This window comes from Notothenia coriiceps, unplaced genomic scaffold (genome assembly GCF_000735185.1).
Source record: "Notothenia coriiceps isolate Sejong01 unplaced genomic scaffold, NC01 NC01_scaffold00011851, whole genome shotgun sequence".
Lineage (NCBI taxonomy): Eukaryota > Metazoa > Chordata > Actinopteri > Perciformes > Nototheniidae > Notothenia > Notothenia coriiceps.
In genome coordinates this window covers 1-16753 of record NW_011344552.1, presented here as the reverse complement: position 1 = coordinate 16753, position 16753 = coordinate 1, and the positions used below count along the sequence as shown (strand labels likewise).

Sequence of the window (16753 nt, the reverse complement as noted above, 5' to 3'; positions counted from 1 at the left end):
CTCTCAGCCAATCAGAGGTCAGAGAGGATGCAGTTAGATGACGCAGGTAGCTGTGTGTGTGTGTGTGTGTGTGTGTGTGTGTGCGTGTGTGTGTGTGTGTGTGTGTGTGTGTGCGTGCGTGCGTGCGTGTGTGTGTGTGTGTGTGTGTGTGTGTTAACGCTGTCAGCTGCTGTCGGTGGAGAGCAGCACCAACCAACAGCGGCTCAAACAGACCGACAATGGAGACGGAAACACGGATGGAGCTGCAGTAGAGATCCGGGGAGGATGCTGCGGCTGCTGTGAGTGTTTAGTCCGCGTCAGCTGCACCTGCCGTGGATGATTTTCCCAGATGGGTTGTGGGGGGAGTCGGGCGGACGCTATCATCGAGCCCAGGTACCATGAGAGCTGGACCAGAGAAACGGAATCGACGTGGCTTACCAACACGGACGTAGAGACCTCTCTAGCAGTGGCAAACGGTAAGAGCCTCCGCCTCCGTTTTATCTGTTTTAACTGCAACATCCCTGAGTGCATGAAGGCCCAACAGCCATATTTCATTTAATTTCAAACCTTTATTTAACCAGGTGAATCCCATTGAGATCATCGATCTCTTTTTCAAGGGAGACCTGCAGCAAATAAAATACATCTGTATGAACCAATCATAACACAACTGACATGGGAGTTTTCCAGAACAAGAATGTGGTTGTTTCACATGATAAACCTTTAACTGTTGTCCAAAGGTAAAGCCCTGGAGGCCAGTCTGAGGGAGAAGAGGATGGTGAACACAGGCACCCAGTGTGGGAAGCAGGCCCTCACATCCACTGGCTCCAACCACCAGAGGAGACCCAGACGCTCCCTGAGTGATGTAGGTGTCACTGGTAGCAGGTATTGGCATATGAACACCAACAGCCTCTGTGTGCTGGCACGTCACAGGATGTGAAGCAGCATGACCACTATTTCTTCTGAAATTATTTGCAGTATTATGATGTCTTTCTGTTAGGCTGCTGCAGTATAATCAACTTAACGAGGAATCTGACTCCAGTTGTGTGTTTTCAATATATTTATACCATGTAGGATATGCACAATGAGTTTTCCAATTCACTTTCCTTGTGAAATATTCAAGTTGACTGAAGCAGAAAACGTGAAGCTTTAAGGAAGGAAGAAAGGTCCATTATTGTCATGTTTGTGTTTGTCGTGTATTGTGGTGTGTTTTATCGTCAATATCAATGCCAAACACAACATTCCTTTTACTGCAAATCTGATAAATATTTAGTACACTGAAACGTTGACTTTAATTAAATGTATTATGTCAACAGATTACACATATACACATAACTGTATTAGGTTAGTTGAAAGCAATACTATTCAGTTTAAATACAAAATATTAGGTTCAACTTAATATTATAGCTTTCAACTAACCTAATACAGTTATGTGACATTTGTTGAAATAATACCTTTTATTAAAGTCAACGGTTCAGTTTTTTCAGTGTGATGGAATATGAAGGCAGGCGATAGATATATGTCTTGTGACCCGAGATGATTGCAAGATGGACTCTATGATATATAAAAATAAGTTTGCAGAGGCAATAGACCTACACAACCAGAACCTTGCAGTATACAGTGTCACTGTTGGGTTAGTGAAGTTAATTGTAAGACTGTATAAGTTGCTCGACAGAGGTGTAAATTAAAAACAAAAATCTGAAAGCAAGAAAATAATTAGTAAATGTATCTCTTTGTAGATGAAATGTAAGGTTTTGATGCTTTTCCTTTTTTGCATATGTCGGTAGAGTGAATATATTTGGGTTTTGTTTTGTTCGAAAATATGGTATATGGTATAAGTCTGTTGGTGCTTTGAAAAATTGTTATTTAAAAAAAATGACATGTCACCATTGCTAATATTTAATAGAGAAACAAGTGATATAGCAAATAAATAGCAAATCTGAAAGTTGTGGACCACAAAAGGTTCTATGTGTAATTATGGATTCATATTATATTTTTCTAAATATCTATGTTCCAGTAGCTTTTGGTCATTATTTTGTAGCTGCACAAACAGTGAACGTTGAGAATGATAAGTTGTCCAACCATGTGTTTGCCTAATCTTTTTATTGTGGGATTTAAACGACAAAAGAATGCTGCTAGCTGCTCTTAATGCATGTTATGAATTCACTCTGATCATACAAACTGTATTTAACTTTTCAAAAGATCTGAAAAACGAATTCCTCTGACCTACCAAATGGCATTTTCAGCTGCAAAGAAACGTAGATTGTTGTGTTTTATTTATTTAACCTTCCACTTACTGTGTGGGCAAAGCTGCAGTGACTCAGGTCTCAGCAGGCCTGTTGTCGACTCACTCTCTGTCCAGCGCAGTGACATTACATTGACGTGACATTCAAACTCTCACATCTTTTTTGCAGCAAACCACCCGTGACACCAAAAGGAGGGCATCAAAAGAAGCCGGTGCGCTGTGTAAAGATGGGCAGCCCGTCAGTATCAACACTGGTGGAGAGGCTGCACCTGGGGACGTGTGTGATGAAAGATGAAGAAAAACCAAGACTCTGCGAAGAGGAAGATGGCCGGATCTATGAAAACTTCACCAGAAGACGGGATGGTGATTTAAAAAAGTGTGTGGATGATCTTTGCTAGGGACTTGGTTCTTTACAACACAAGCACCTGCATAATGTCTCAATCCAAAGATCTCGGGATGCTGCATCTTTATTGTGCCATTGCAAATGCATGCGTGAAGTGAAGCAAGAGAGTGGATCGCAAACAGTGTTAACGCTCTCCACCAGGCTTTTCTCCCATGCTTATGGTGCCGGTCATGGAATGGGTCACTGTGTTAAGCCACTTTTAAAGAAAACAAGAACAGACCGTACCGTATGCACATGATAATCACAATCTGCACATCATATGTTTTCTGTGTGTGTGGGGCCTTCCTTAAGAATTATGCTTCAGTTCTTTGTGCAAGTATATTCCTTTTGTTGTGAATGAAAAAACAAGGATGATGCTGTTAAACTGTAAATGCTGTAAAGGATTTTCATTTAAATGACCCTGAAGTGCTGTTTAGAAACTCGGATTTGGAGGTTTGACACTTGAAGGCTGAAGACTGTCTTTTCCAGCCTTTGCAAGATAAAAAACAAACACACCCGCATGTGCCTACAATTCATATTTATCTGAACTGCTCCTGTTTTCAATTTGAGAGTTTGTTTTATTCAGTAGTATGTGTTCTCTTACATCTTCTTTTATGTTAGGATGTTAAAGTTTATAAGAGACCATTATTATGGATCGTAATGATGAGCGTTTATGTGGCTTATACACTGATCTGCATGTTTAAATCAATCTCAAATGCATTCAGCAATGGTCAGGAGAACATCGGGAGTTGAAAGAGAGAGTAATGGCCAGCAGATGGCGTTGTTGACCAGTCGGGGTCTCTGAGAAATCCCATGTCTTAACATTTTCTGCCTTTGATAACTGCTGCTTGTCAAAAGTTTTTGATGATTCACTGAGATGATAATGTTGAAATGTGTACAGGCCAACTTTTGTGAGTGAAATACCATTGAAACACTACCATATTTTTCTTCTTTAAATTAAAATAGTCAGTTACTTAATTTGTGAAATCCAAAAAAACAAGTGAGATGTGCAGTCATTTCTACTTAGCTTCTGGTGTTTACTCTCAGAATGAACTATTATTTTGTTTAAATAGTTGTCAGTGAAATATTAATCATTTGGAATAGATTAGGTCTATAAATTACAAGTGAGTATATGTAAGATCTGAATGACAATATGAAACAATAAGATAAATAGTCATTTTCATTAAACTGCCATAATATCTATGATAATCAGAATATTGGAGCTACATAACTAGAAGGTGATATAGCTTTGGTGAATAAATAATAATAATATTACATTTCATTTGGAGGTGCCTTTCATGAAACTCAAAGACACCTTATATTGCATAAAAGAAATGCTCTAAAATGTCAAAACATGACGGAAACATAAGCAGGACTAACATAAGAATAGACTTTCTTCATAAATCAGACATGTATGGTGGTTAGGGTGGACATGGACAGTAGCATTCAGATGAAGAGGATTAAAACATGTGTAGCTAATAAGGCAGGCCAGATGTGTAATTGTGTAAATATGGAAGCAAAAACATATACATCTACAAGTAATTTAAGAATGGCATTTATCTATCTTGCAAAAAAATAAGTAGTTTGCATCTGATGTGCTATTTAACCATTCAATTCGCAATTATAATGTGTCCTCTAACCAGTGGTGTTAAGTAACTAATTACAATTCAGTCTTTCCATTTTATATTACTTTGTACTTCTACTCCATAACAATTAATAGGATAATATTGTACTTTTACTCCACTACATATATGTAGTAGCCTACATTTAGTTACTTAGCAGATATAGAAAATGTTTTATGAACACTATGATCACTTAAATAAGACTTATTTATTAAATTATAGTCACATGCTACCCAGCAGAGAGGCGAAGTCCCTCCCCTTCCGGGGAATTACACATATGTTTGTCAATTTAAAAGATCATTTTGCAAGTCAAAAAAGTTTGTAGTCTTTCTAGTTGCGTATTTTTCATAGTCTTATATTTCAACAGTTTTACGACAAACTGTGAATTTTTTGACATGGAAATTAGTTTTTAAGATTGACAAACATATGTGTAATTCGTGGCACAATTCAAACGGGATCGAAAGATACGTTTTCTCTCTCCATTGACTTCAATACATACTTTTTTCCGAAATAAGGTCCCATGGAGGTCTCCGGAAGGGGAGGGACTTCGCCTCTATTAAAATGAAAACACCTGATACCGGAAATTGTGTTAGCCTACAAAAATATCGATTTCCGCCCGCCACGAGTCCTGCGCAGTTAGCCGGCAGGCACTGAGACCACGCGGAACGTGCTGTCGGCTCGCTGTGGTTATCCGTCCGTTGGTGCTCTTCGTTCACACGGGAGCGTAAAACAGCTGACTAACGTCTCACTGCGTAGCTCAGCGACTCACTAATATTAATTCATATCTCCCTTTCGGATATTTTCTCTCAAACGTTTGCGGTTATAATGAGGTGAGGATGGCTAAGCGACCGGGGACCGACGACGGGATGTTGCCTTCACCGACCGCTTTCCGGGACTTCGCAGCCGGGGACGTGAACATGGAATGCGGTGACGGAGAGGCAGAGGTCTCCCTGGAAGAGATCCTGAAGCTGTACAGCCAGCCGATAAACGAGGAGCAGGCATGGGCAGTGTTTTATCAGTGTGGTCGGACTTTAGCGCAGAAACATCGGAGGAAAAGCTCCAAGTCTACCGGGGCTTCACCCGTCTCCTATCCGAGGAAGATCGAGGGACCCGGGGATGTGAGGATCGCTAGAGACGGGACTGTGAAACTGCGCTTTGAAGACAGCACAGGTAAACGAACCGAGAGCAGGTGTTGCTCTTGTCTGGTTTGAGCTATTGCCATCTCAACAGGTTGCTATCAATGAAGCCTTTTTTCTTCACATCCCTCGCAGGCCACAGGATCAGAGCATCCTTACAAAGAGGCCATATTGTTGTGGCTGTCCGCTTCCAGCCATGTGGTGAAATGTTTACGGGCAGCACGATGCGGTTATTAAAAATACATCACATATCACCGCATAGCTGCTGGGGACCATGAAGACAAAGGGAGCTGTTTTGTCAATAATTGACGGACAGTGTTTGTTCTCGGAACATAATCCAATATTTTCATTTAAATGCATGTTATCTCTTCGTTTACTCGGGTAAGTTGCAGGGCTGGCTCGGGATGGCTGCTTGGTTGAGTTTGTTTTTCCTGCAGCGGTCGGTTAGCTACAGTAAACAATGAGCCATGTGATGGATTCAAACTGCAAAGCACCTTGGGCCCAGTCCAGAGCCAAGCAGTATAGCCAGCATTTAGGCTACAGTGAAACAGCTGGCACAAATCCAAACACAAATAACTCCTATTATTGCCAACAGCCCCATAATATGTTATTGCGGACGGATGGCTACAATCACAGATAAAGGGGGAGGAGAGCAGGTTCTTTTTGTGGCCTGCAAGCACCTGAGGGAGATTTTTTTGTAAGGGGTTAACCATGCATATGGGCTCCATTTAATTGTGATCAATGAGTTTTGAGCTCCAGCTTTAAATTATAAACATTTAAAACTATAAGTCCATGGACAGAAACCTTTTCAAGCAACATTGTCATAATTTCAGCTGCCAGCTCTACAATGCTTGCATTTCAATTAATTTCAATGTAGCCTTAATATCCCAGGAGGGCACATCTGGTGCAGCATAAACAGAAAACATACTCTACATACAGCCAACAACAAAATCAATATCACCAACAAAAATCATACTTAACATTATGGCAAAAAAGTGCAATGACCAACCATAGCTTGTGGGTTTTTATGATGGTAGGATGATCACTTTGGGTTTTATACCATTTGTTAACCAAAAAAGCTCTATGAAGACTATCTTCTATTATTATCTATTACACTCAGTTGTAGCCCTATTGTACCTGGCAGCAGGCTATACCTGTCCGACCTCTTGGGTAATTGTTATATGATTCATGATATCTGAGGGAACTATCATTCTCACCACATTATTTTTGTTTTCATTTACATTTTTTTTAAATGATCAGAGACCACCTGGTAACTTATTAAAGCGGCCTCCAGCAGGAATATCTTAGTTCACCACTCCAGGTGTACACAGCGCCTCAAAGCCCTTTAACTGCATTCCATTAATATGTGAGAGATAGCTGGGTGTGACAGAAGGTGTGGCTGTCAATAAAGCCTGAGGCACCGATGTTATATCCCATCTCTCATGGGAACTTATTAGCCACCTTTCTTCTTATTTCCCCCTCCCCTGTGGAAACCCCCACTTACAATCCCTGTCTTTGGCTATCCTTTCAAACCAGCTCTCCCTCCTCTTAGGTGCTGTTTACACAAGAACGCAAACGGTTGTATCCGCTACTTTTCTCTTTCGTATTGCCTGTTCGTTCACATGAGGCCATAACGGAAACGCGGAAACGGACCCCGCAAACGATAAAGGGTCCCAAGGTGGATAGATCTGCAAACGGAACGCTCTTGGGGGCCAAACGGCTCAGTGTGTACTACACCCTATACGATAATTTCCTGATAACAATGAAACCATAGCACCACCCCTCCCCACCTCTGCTGCTCACTGCTGTAGCATGGTCAGTACCTACTGCTACTGCTACAGATGTTAGTACAAAATCTCCAGCTCGACCATGCTACAGATGTTAGTGCAAAATCTACAGCTCCTCTACCACAACAATCAGCAACAAGTGGACATGGAGAATTACTTGAACTACATGTTGCTAAATCCACCGCGGGGCATAAACAGAAGACCAACCATGGCAACCATGCTCGGGGGTCTTCTTCGCTGCTTTTGGTGTATTTTGTGGCGCCACTTACAGGCCCGGCATATATACTACAGCGTCTCCAGCGCTTTCGAGTCGTCTCGTGTGAACGGAAGACTTTTTTGCAATCGTATTCTGTTTGTTTGCGTTTCGTATGCGTTTTGAGTTAGCGTGTAAATGGGGTCTTAGCATATTCAGCCACCCAGTAATGTTAGCAGAAATTACACTCTCAGTATAAACACATTTTGCCAGTGTTGCTGAGAGTCTCGACACTCCTAAAAATAGAATAAATGTGATAGTTGGATGCACACACTTTAGAAGTATAACTGCAGACGAGTTTGGGAAATTATAAGTGGAGTCGTCTGCTGCTCCTGTGGTGAGTTGCTGAGGTATTTTGAGACAGCTTGGCCTTGTCCTGATTCTTATTAACTCTGGTGATGAGAGAGAAGTGTGACCTATTAGGCTTTTGGTAGCTTTGCGGCAACTTTCAGAGGTTCCAGCAGAAAATCATTGCTTATCTAATTTACCTATTGCCTGGTACATGAGTCAGTGACAAGAATGCATTTTTTGTCAAGCACCCAGACCAGCATGACTGGGGCTTTCAGGTCAGTCCTCCTATCTTACTGCTTGTACCAAGATGTCATCTAGAGCCAAACACTGCAGGAAGCGTGTATCACTGTAATGTTGGGCACATTTTTATCAGAAATGCAGTTAAACAGAGTCGAAGTAAGGTGTTTATTTAAGGCTAAATTGATGCACGATGAGCGCTGATGCTGCTGCAGGCAGATCAATTCAAATGGAGCACCGTGAAGAATATATTGACTCCCACTCGAGCCTGGAGAAGGGCCTGAATGAAGCCTTGATGCTGCATGAAGATGAGACATTTGTTTACCCCAAGAGTTTCAATGATTCATACCTACAGTACAGTGCAGATAAAAGTTTGTGTTGCTTAAGTTTGGTGCACACAGTATTATAAATAGAATGTTATTCATACAGTTGTTAATAATGTCCTTGAAGCGGTTTAAATAAGGACAAAACATATCTTCGGTTGTATCTTTTGTTCTTCATTGATTCGATTATAGTAGAGACTTCTCTTTAACCGTTTTGTATTCAGCAGCACAGCGGTTGATATTTTTTCTGAATGGGATAGTCTGGGCGACACTGCTCACTGCTCCGAATATGCCCACTCTGATTTCCTCGCTGCAGGAGAGACGAGGCCAAGCCAATCCTTCTCTGCTTGGCTGGGACAAACAGAGGTCTCAGTGTTTTCCAAATGAGCGTTGGTGGAAGACTGTTTATTTTCCTCTCGTCTGTTAGCTGTAATTCAGTGAACTGAGCAGAACCGAGCTACACTGTGGAACAAATATTTTCTACATACATACATATATATATATATATGTATGTATGTATGTATGTATGTATGTATGTATGTATGTATGTATGTATGTATGTATATATAGTATGTGTGTGTGTGTATATATATATATATATATATGTATGTAACGTAAGCAGTTAGATTTGTACTATTGATTGCTAACACTCAAACACTTCCTCAATTGATGCAATTAAAACTGAACTGGTACCTATATTATCATTTAGAGATGACACATGTGGCCAAAGTGTCTTATTTATATGCAATGACATAATTTTACACTCTGGTCCGTTGTCAAAGTCTGCAGATCTCTCTAGTATCTATATGTACTTTCACCCCTGACGATACTCTTACCGGCAGTTACCCTGTCTTCCAAGTAGAGCTGCATGATATGAGGAAAATATTCAATTTAATGTTGTTAAATATCAGGATCACAATATTACTTGTGTTAAAAACACAGATATTAAACTCGACCCTTCTGCTGAATTCTATAGACTGCTGAAAATACAACACATTGCTTGTTCAATAAAAAAAAGCAAAGAACTGATTTCCAACATGTTTTTATTGAACAAATTACACATTGAACTGAAAATAAAAGGAACCAATAAAAAAAGAAAAACATTTTATAGTATAGTTTTGATGTGCTACTGATTACTTTCTTTTTACAAAAAAAACATACCATAGCAAAATCACAGTCTGTTAGGAGCTGTTCGGGCAAGTTCGTCGCTATTTCTACTATTGCTTATCAAAGCGTATTTATTTATTAAAACAAGAGAGCTTATCTGTGTGTACTATGGAAGCTCCTACATGGAACTCTAGAGGTACAGGTGTGTCGGAACAGAAGATAAGATTGTCTCAGCTTTCGTTTTATCATTGTTCGATCGGCGAAAGAGAAACTTCAGGTTTTTCCAGTCTATTTAGGCTCCTGTGATTTGTTTTACAATGAATAGAGGGCAATGTCTTTCTCCCGGTTGAAGAGGAACAGTCTTATCGACAACCAGCACCCAATGGCAGGTTTTGACAATTTGCCTCAGGCGGTGTGCAGTGACTGCAGAGAAAACATAATCATTTATTCACCAAGTTGTGTGAAGCACTTCCGCACAATTGTGCTTCTCAGCCCTGCTTGCATTAATTCTCTTTTCTTTTTGAAGTTTAATATTTTATGATATCTAACACTGTGTGAAGCATGTGTCCTCTCTGTGTCCTCTCTGCATAATGAAATGTCGGCACATTTAATAACTGTCTTTATGGCTGTGGATAACCCTCTCCATTTTCTCTCATTACAGATACATACCAACCGGCCCCGACGTCATTAGAGGTAAGTCTCCCGTCACACTCTCCTTAGTCACTCTTCATTCCTGGTTTTAGGAAATGATAGTTTTCCTTTACAACAAGTGCTGGAAGAGCAGTTTTCTTTTAGTTGTGGAGTAGTTTTATTTCTCTCAAGATAAAGTATGCAGTATATAAAAACAAACTGGAATTTTAATTTAGTCATCAGATTTATTTTTCGCTCCATAACTCTCTTGCATTATTGACTTCACTTATGACAAAACAATTTCAGAAACAGTTTTCACAGCTTGCTCATCACTGAATCTAATAGTGATCACAACAAGTGGGCTGGTGCAGCCACTGTGTCGCAATATTGTTGACCACACTCATCACCAAAACCACATGAAGAGGTGTGTCCAGTGTCTGTTTGGCCTTGAGAAAAACATCCTCTGAGCAAACGTACAAATCATTTTCATGAACTTTAACTCATTTATTAAGGCTGGTGAAAAGTGTTGGTAATCCTTATGTGTAGATTTTCTGTTCAGGAACCGGTAGAAATCAGCTCGTTGTGTCCCATCAGTTCAGTCAAAATAGAAAAGTAGATATGGCACTGCTCACCGGCAAACTAATTATATTGATCACCTATCCAACTGTAGTAAAATGCAAGCTTGACAACATTTCAAGCATTAGTCCCAGTGTTTGAGCCCCTGACCGGTGCTGCACTACACACAAGTGAGTGGGAGTGAGCTCTGTGCAAATAGCACTCTTTACTTTGTTCTATACTTATTGTGTTTGCTGCACTCTGGAGCAGAAGAGCACTTACAGAGAGCATTCATCAAATGTATTACTTTCTAAACGAATACACACTCATCACCAAAGCCACATGAAGAGGTGTGTCCAGTGTCTGTTTGGCCAAGGTACACTGTTTAATCCTGGGAGGAGAAGTCTCTCTTCATTATGTGTACTCAGACTAATTACACAGAGTTCTCTGTCAGCTCCGAGCCAGCTGATGTCCTTCATGTTTAACTTGTACTTCATGTGATCACGGGCATGCACAGTATGTGTTTTTGCATAGCTTAGTTGGAAATGGAATGACTTCCCTCCGCGACAGCCTTTCCCCTCTCCTCTTCTTCTTCTAATACACTATTTTTTGCTTGTTCATACTGGGTGGCTCCCTGCCTCAATAGCTCTGCTTATGCCTTGTTACTGCAAATTAACAGGGTGTGTTTGCCTTGTTATTTGTTTGAAACACATCATGGGTTGCACAATGGCTATTTGTGAATCAGCATGACAATCCCACAGAATCGATCACATGGCAAAACCCTGACGACACACCTTGTTTATAACAGCAGTGACAGCGATGCTGGTGTGTTTTGCGTTTGTGTCTGTCATCAGGGCAAAATGAACTCCTAGAAACATCTCATGTATAGGGAACTACCACATATGCTGTTTTGAGTACTTTGCTAGGTGTTTATATGTCTGTGGACAGATTTCGTATACAGCATACCATGCCTTATGCAGTCACAAAACATCACAGGTGTTTGGTTCAGATGAAGATGGGTGTGGTCCAGGTAAGGGCGCTGGAATTCGCGAGGTAGCAAGTTTCCCCAGTTTCCCCAGTTTAACACATTTTTACAAGTTGATAGGATTGATGGGTTAAGCAAATATAGTCATGTGTGAGCTGGAGTCAATTGCTTGAAATGTTGACTTATCAGTCAGTCCTAGACTTTCGTCCAGACTCAAAAGTCTCAAAAAATTTTTTCATGGATTTCCATGAAAGATTTTGCAGACATTAATCTTCCCCTAAGAATAAATCCTACTGATTTTTACAATGCCCTTACTTTTCCCATAGAGCCACCAGCGAGCTGATATTTAGTTTTTTAATGAAATGTCTCTCTTACATCATATTCTCTACACATATTGAATGGACGGCAATGTCATCTGTAATGACATTGCCGTCCACTTTGTTTCCTCAACCAAAATTATAAATAACTTGTGGTATGATACGAAACCTTCAAACCGAATGGCATTCCCAAAAGTAATGGCATTGTGTTCATTTCTAATTAGCAAATATTAGCATGCTAAAGTAAGATGGTGAACATGGTAAACTTTGTGCTACTGACCAAACACATGTCAGAAATATTCTAATGATAGTCATGTTATCATGCTTTAGTTATCAATTGGCCCAGCTGCCTCACAGCAGCGCCAAACACAACCCTGCGTAGACCATAAGTTTTGTTTCAATGTCCTTGTTTTGTAGTGGTTTTTTTTAGGTGTTCAATGTAATTTAATGTTCTGAGAGGACATTAGTGGGAACTATAAATTCACCCTGGCGCTTTTCCATGACCTCACCGCGTCCCTCATGTTTTGGCGTGTGTGTGTTGTCTCAGTCCCTTGTGTATCGAGTAAGCCGACTTGTCAACCATCCAGTGTCACTCTCAAACCCTTCTCTGCTTCTGCACATGTCTTTGAGCTAATCACTATCTTGTGCTGAATGTACCCCTCCTACCTCACCACAGAACCTGTGTGGGGATAATCCTCAAAGTCAAACAAGTTTTGTTCCTTCACAAGTGAGAGTTTCTCTTAAGATGCTCTTTGTCAACTTTGTTGCTAGAGGGAAATACTTCTTCAAAGAACCTATTTTTGGAAACTTGCATATTCTGTTGTAGCCGAAGATCAAGGTGTCGTATCCTATTACAGCTTGAAGACAATTAGTTTTCCAGTATCATGCAAGAGGTAATGCCTTGGATTTTGGAATGGATCCTAATAGTTTTAGCCGTCAAGTGAGGTAGAACATGGCATTTAATGTGCAGTCTCAAGGTTTATTATCAAAAATAATGTGATACCCATAAAGTGTTGTTCACACAGACTTGTTTTGCCTTGCTTCAAATTCCAGATTTAATTTGGATCATCACTCTAATTTAAATTCTTTCCAGATGGTTAGATATATTCGGCTTAGATTCAGCAGAGTAATGTTTTTGCATGGTAAATGTGTCATTAACCAGAGACTGTTACTTCCTGCTTTTTATCCTAATCAATAATGGATTTCTGTGACATTGACAGTTTCACTTAAAAGCACCCCTGCGGCTCATGTTACAGCCCTCAATCGTTACAATTCTGCCTATACAGGGATAATTGAGCAAGCACAAAACCACAAGAATGCAATTTATTGAGCCGTCTAAGCTATTTGAGTAAGGTATTCAATTCACAGAAAATCAATTTCTCATTTTCTCCAGACTGGCCTGAGGAATACATTGAACTTCCTCTTCAGTGAAGTTTATGAGGTTATCAGATCTTTTGTCACAAATATGTTCCAATGCTTGAAAGGAAGTCCTTTGTGTTGTTCTGGAATAAGATGTGTGGTCTCATGTTGAAAGAAATTTTCTGTCCTCGTCTGTCCCAAAAGCAATTTATCAGATTTTGAGATTCACTGTGGGGATTTTATTCTGACAGCATTGTAGGTCAAACTGATGGCTCTAACGGCAAACAGATAGTCGCTATAATGAAATAATCTTAGCTCCGTGTGTTGGACATTTTTGGCGTTACTATACAATAGTTGCTGTGTGCACCATGTATTGCTAAGACATTTTGTTATGAATATGTTTATCTGTATCTCAGAATCAGTTCTGCCATCTGATAACGTAAAATAATGAACTGATGTCAGTGAACATGATATGAATGAGCAGCTTGTTGTTCTGACACACTGTGAATAGTAATGCTTCAGCCTGGAGGAGGCCGAGCAGCCGATGCAGTGGAAGACCTCTAGATTTAGCTGTAGTTATGTAACCGTCTGTGTTGTGATGGCTTTACAACTGCAGCAAACGCTGAAGGCTGCTTAGCTGATGGTTTTGTGAACTCTGATGGTTACAGTGTTGCTTTGAGCTGCAAATTCAAAGGCAAGAAGGTTATGTCAGGCTTTTTTCTGTAGTATGCAAGAATAAAGACTTTTGCTTTTAAATGAATAGTGATGGTATTTTTACAATGGAGTCTAGATAAGGGCTTCAGTTTTCAAGACACTTTAGCAATACTACTCTTCCAGACCTATCGTCAACTCTGTCTTTCATTTTAAGCCACCTGCGATAATGCAGTTATTCAGCTTTTTTATTGTGTATTCACCGACATCACAATGACATGACAACCAGTATCAGGGATTTGTCTAAAACGGGTAACAGGGGCGCTGCACTCTCTTACTTTCGGTCCTCATACCAAAATGCGTAAAGTGATGCCAGAAAACCATATTTCTGTATCACTACTCCACAAATATGAAAATTGTGTCAAATAAACCGCCAGACTGCTTTATTTTTTACTGAGCTCCAACGTGGTGTTGTTGTTTACGTCTGCGGCGCCATCTTGCATGTTTTCGCCATGTTCTCGCGAGGAATTGATATCATGTATACAAGATCAATGCCACAGTATTGCCCTCATACTATATTTTGCTAGAATAACCCCTGAGTATGAATTGCCAATGAATGAATGAAAAACTAGGAGTAAATGCACATTGCTGCAGCACATTAGCCTGTCTTTTCCATTCTCCTGTGTAAGTGCTAAAGGGCAGCCTTAACATTTACACAAACGGCTCTTTCTTTGCCCATCTGCGTGCTGGTTGACTCACTGATGTTTTTCTCATCATGGTTGTTCTTGTTTGTCGAGCCAAATTATACAACCAATGTTATGTATTTATGCCTATTCCTTCAAGTAATCGTGTTTTTTTTTTTTTTGGATAACCTGACCTTACATTTTGCTCAAAGTCATAAGCTTCTCATAGCTTTTCATTTATTAAACCTTAATCTAACCGGGGGCACTCACATTCAGAATGAGGCAAGTTCTGGTCAAGAAAGCTGCACACACACGGTAATTGCCTGAGTTTAAGCCTCACCAGGGACAGCATTTATACTCATGTGTGACCAAACTTGCTTGATAGCCTGTCTGAGTTGTCTGGCCTGAAAGCAGACCAAACATACTTTTAATTATGTGACCCGCTTATTGTTTTTGGTCATCGTTTGCTTAGTGTACAGCTTGTCTCAACTGGTTAACTGAAAAAAACAGTCCTACTTGTATATATTTGATAAGCTATGTTGTACTGGCTATGCTTATTGGAAAATGGTCTAGCAATGAAGATTTGATATTAAATGCAGCGTTCCTTCAGGGGACAAAGGTTAACTTATTCACAAGTGAAAATTCTCTTCCTATTGGTCATTGATTCTCAGGATGATGCCTGAGACTGAGTCTTCATGTGAGAACGACATTCTGCAGTATAACAGAACTCATTGTTGGGGAAACATGAGCAAGAAGCACGTCTTGCCCCGGGCAATGATGTCAGACACGAACTTATTCTCATTATTTGTTTGTGGAGCTTGATGAAAATTTGTTATTTGTTTTGGTTTGTTACGAAGACACGACATATTTAGCTTTGACACCCAGATGACTCATCCTGCTACATTTCCCAAGAGGCATTGGAAAATGTAGGTGATATCCTGTGTTACCTGTGGTTGGCCAAGACCACGGGATGGGAACATATGAGTGTTTCACCGTGGCACGTCTCCACCTCTCCTGGGTGGGAGCCTGGTTTCAATTAGTGGTTTGCTGCCAAACATTTCTGCTTATGCCTGAAACCTAGCAGAAACCCAGCAGATCTCTGGCTGTCTTTCCCAACAATTTTTTCCGCATACTTGTTTCCTTTTCTTCCTCCTTCCTTCTCTGCTCTGACTTCTTGCCTCATTCCTCTGGGTCACAAGTCTTATAAATGAGATTGTCAGGTGTAATAAGAGAACCTAGCTGTAATTCTTCCTCTTACCTGAGTGATTGAGCCATTGATACAGTACTTAGGATGCCTCTTTCTCATTCCATCGCACAAACTCATAAGGAACTTGATGTAACTCTTTGATAAGAAACGATGAGTGACCTAGTAGAGTTTAATTTATGAAAATTCAAGTCTTGCCAAGTTAAGTCTTAGCTGTCTGTGGTGCTTTAACCTTTTATATAATAAACAAGATTATTGTACAGATTTCCTCAGATAGCTTAATGATTTATTCATATTAAGAAATTCTATACTGCCTGCTGTTGAACCGCTTGACAGGTTGTTGTTATTATAAGGCATTTTACGAGGGCAGGTAAATTGGAAATAAATCAAATCTGCCAATGTTTTTCCAGTAGAGAATTAGAAATCAAGTCTAATGCAACTGATCAAATTGATCTGGCACCTTATTTACAGTGAAGGACAAAATCTATGAATTGAAGGCAGTATGTGTCGTTCAAAGGTTTATGATGCAGACATGGTCCCTGTGTTTGTTACCGGTTCCTGAACTAAACTTTATTTTTCAACATACACTGAACAAAAATATAAACGCGACACTTTTGTTTTTGCTCCCATTTTTCATGAGATGAACTCAAAGATCTAAAACATTTTCTATATACACAAAAATAACCATTTCTCTCAAATATTGTTCACAAATCTGAAAAAATCTGTGATAGTGAGCACTTCTCCTTTGCTGAGATAATCCATCCCACCTCACAGGTGTAGCATCAAGATGCTGATTAGACAGTATGATTATTGCACAGGTGTGCCTTAGGCTGGCCACAATAAAAGGCCACTCTGAAACGTGCATTTTTGCTTTATTGGGGGGGTCTGGGGGGGTCCGAAAACCAGTCAGTATCTGGTGTGAGGATTAGGGTTAGGGTAATTTTGTGAATCGAGTGGCCCATGGTGGTGGTGGGGTTATGGTATGGGCAGGCGTATGTTATGGACGACGA

At 40.2% G+C, this 16753-nt stretch overlaps 2 protein-coding genes across 3 annotated transcripts; both read left to right on the top strand.

The window, feature by feature from the left end:
• The first annotated feature begins 97 nt into the window (after positions 1-97).
• Positions 98-3124, top strand: LOC104947028 (brain and acute leukemia cytoplasmic protein-like). 2 transcript variants are annotated; one of them, XM_010772956.1, is made up of 3 exons: positions 98-455; positions 717-861; positions 2391-3124. In XM_010772956.1, exons 1-3 carry the CDS (start codon positions 329-331, stop codon positions 2617-2619), a joined length of 501 nt encoding a protein of 166 aa, XP_010771258.1. In that variant the 5' UTR covers positions 98-328; the 3' UTR covers positions 2620-3124. The 2 variants fall into 2 exon arrangements, with proteins under 2 accessions (XP_010771258.1, XP_010771259.1); XM_010772957.1 differs by having other exon boundaries at positions 99-455; positions 717-841.
• Positions 3125-4846: 1722 nt separating this feature from the next.
• LOC104947063 (protein spire homolog 1-like) lies at positions 4847-10052 on the top strand (the record flags this gene model as incomplete). The annotated part of the gene is made up of 2 exons (XM_010773003.1): positions 4847-5395; positions 10021-10052. Coding segments are annotated over exons 1-2 (366 nt in total), but the record flags the coding sequence as incomplete, so codon positions are not given.
• Positions 10053-16753: the final 6701 nt, after the last annotated feature.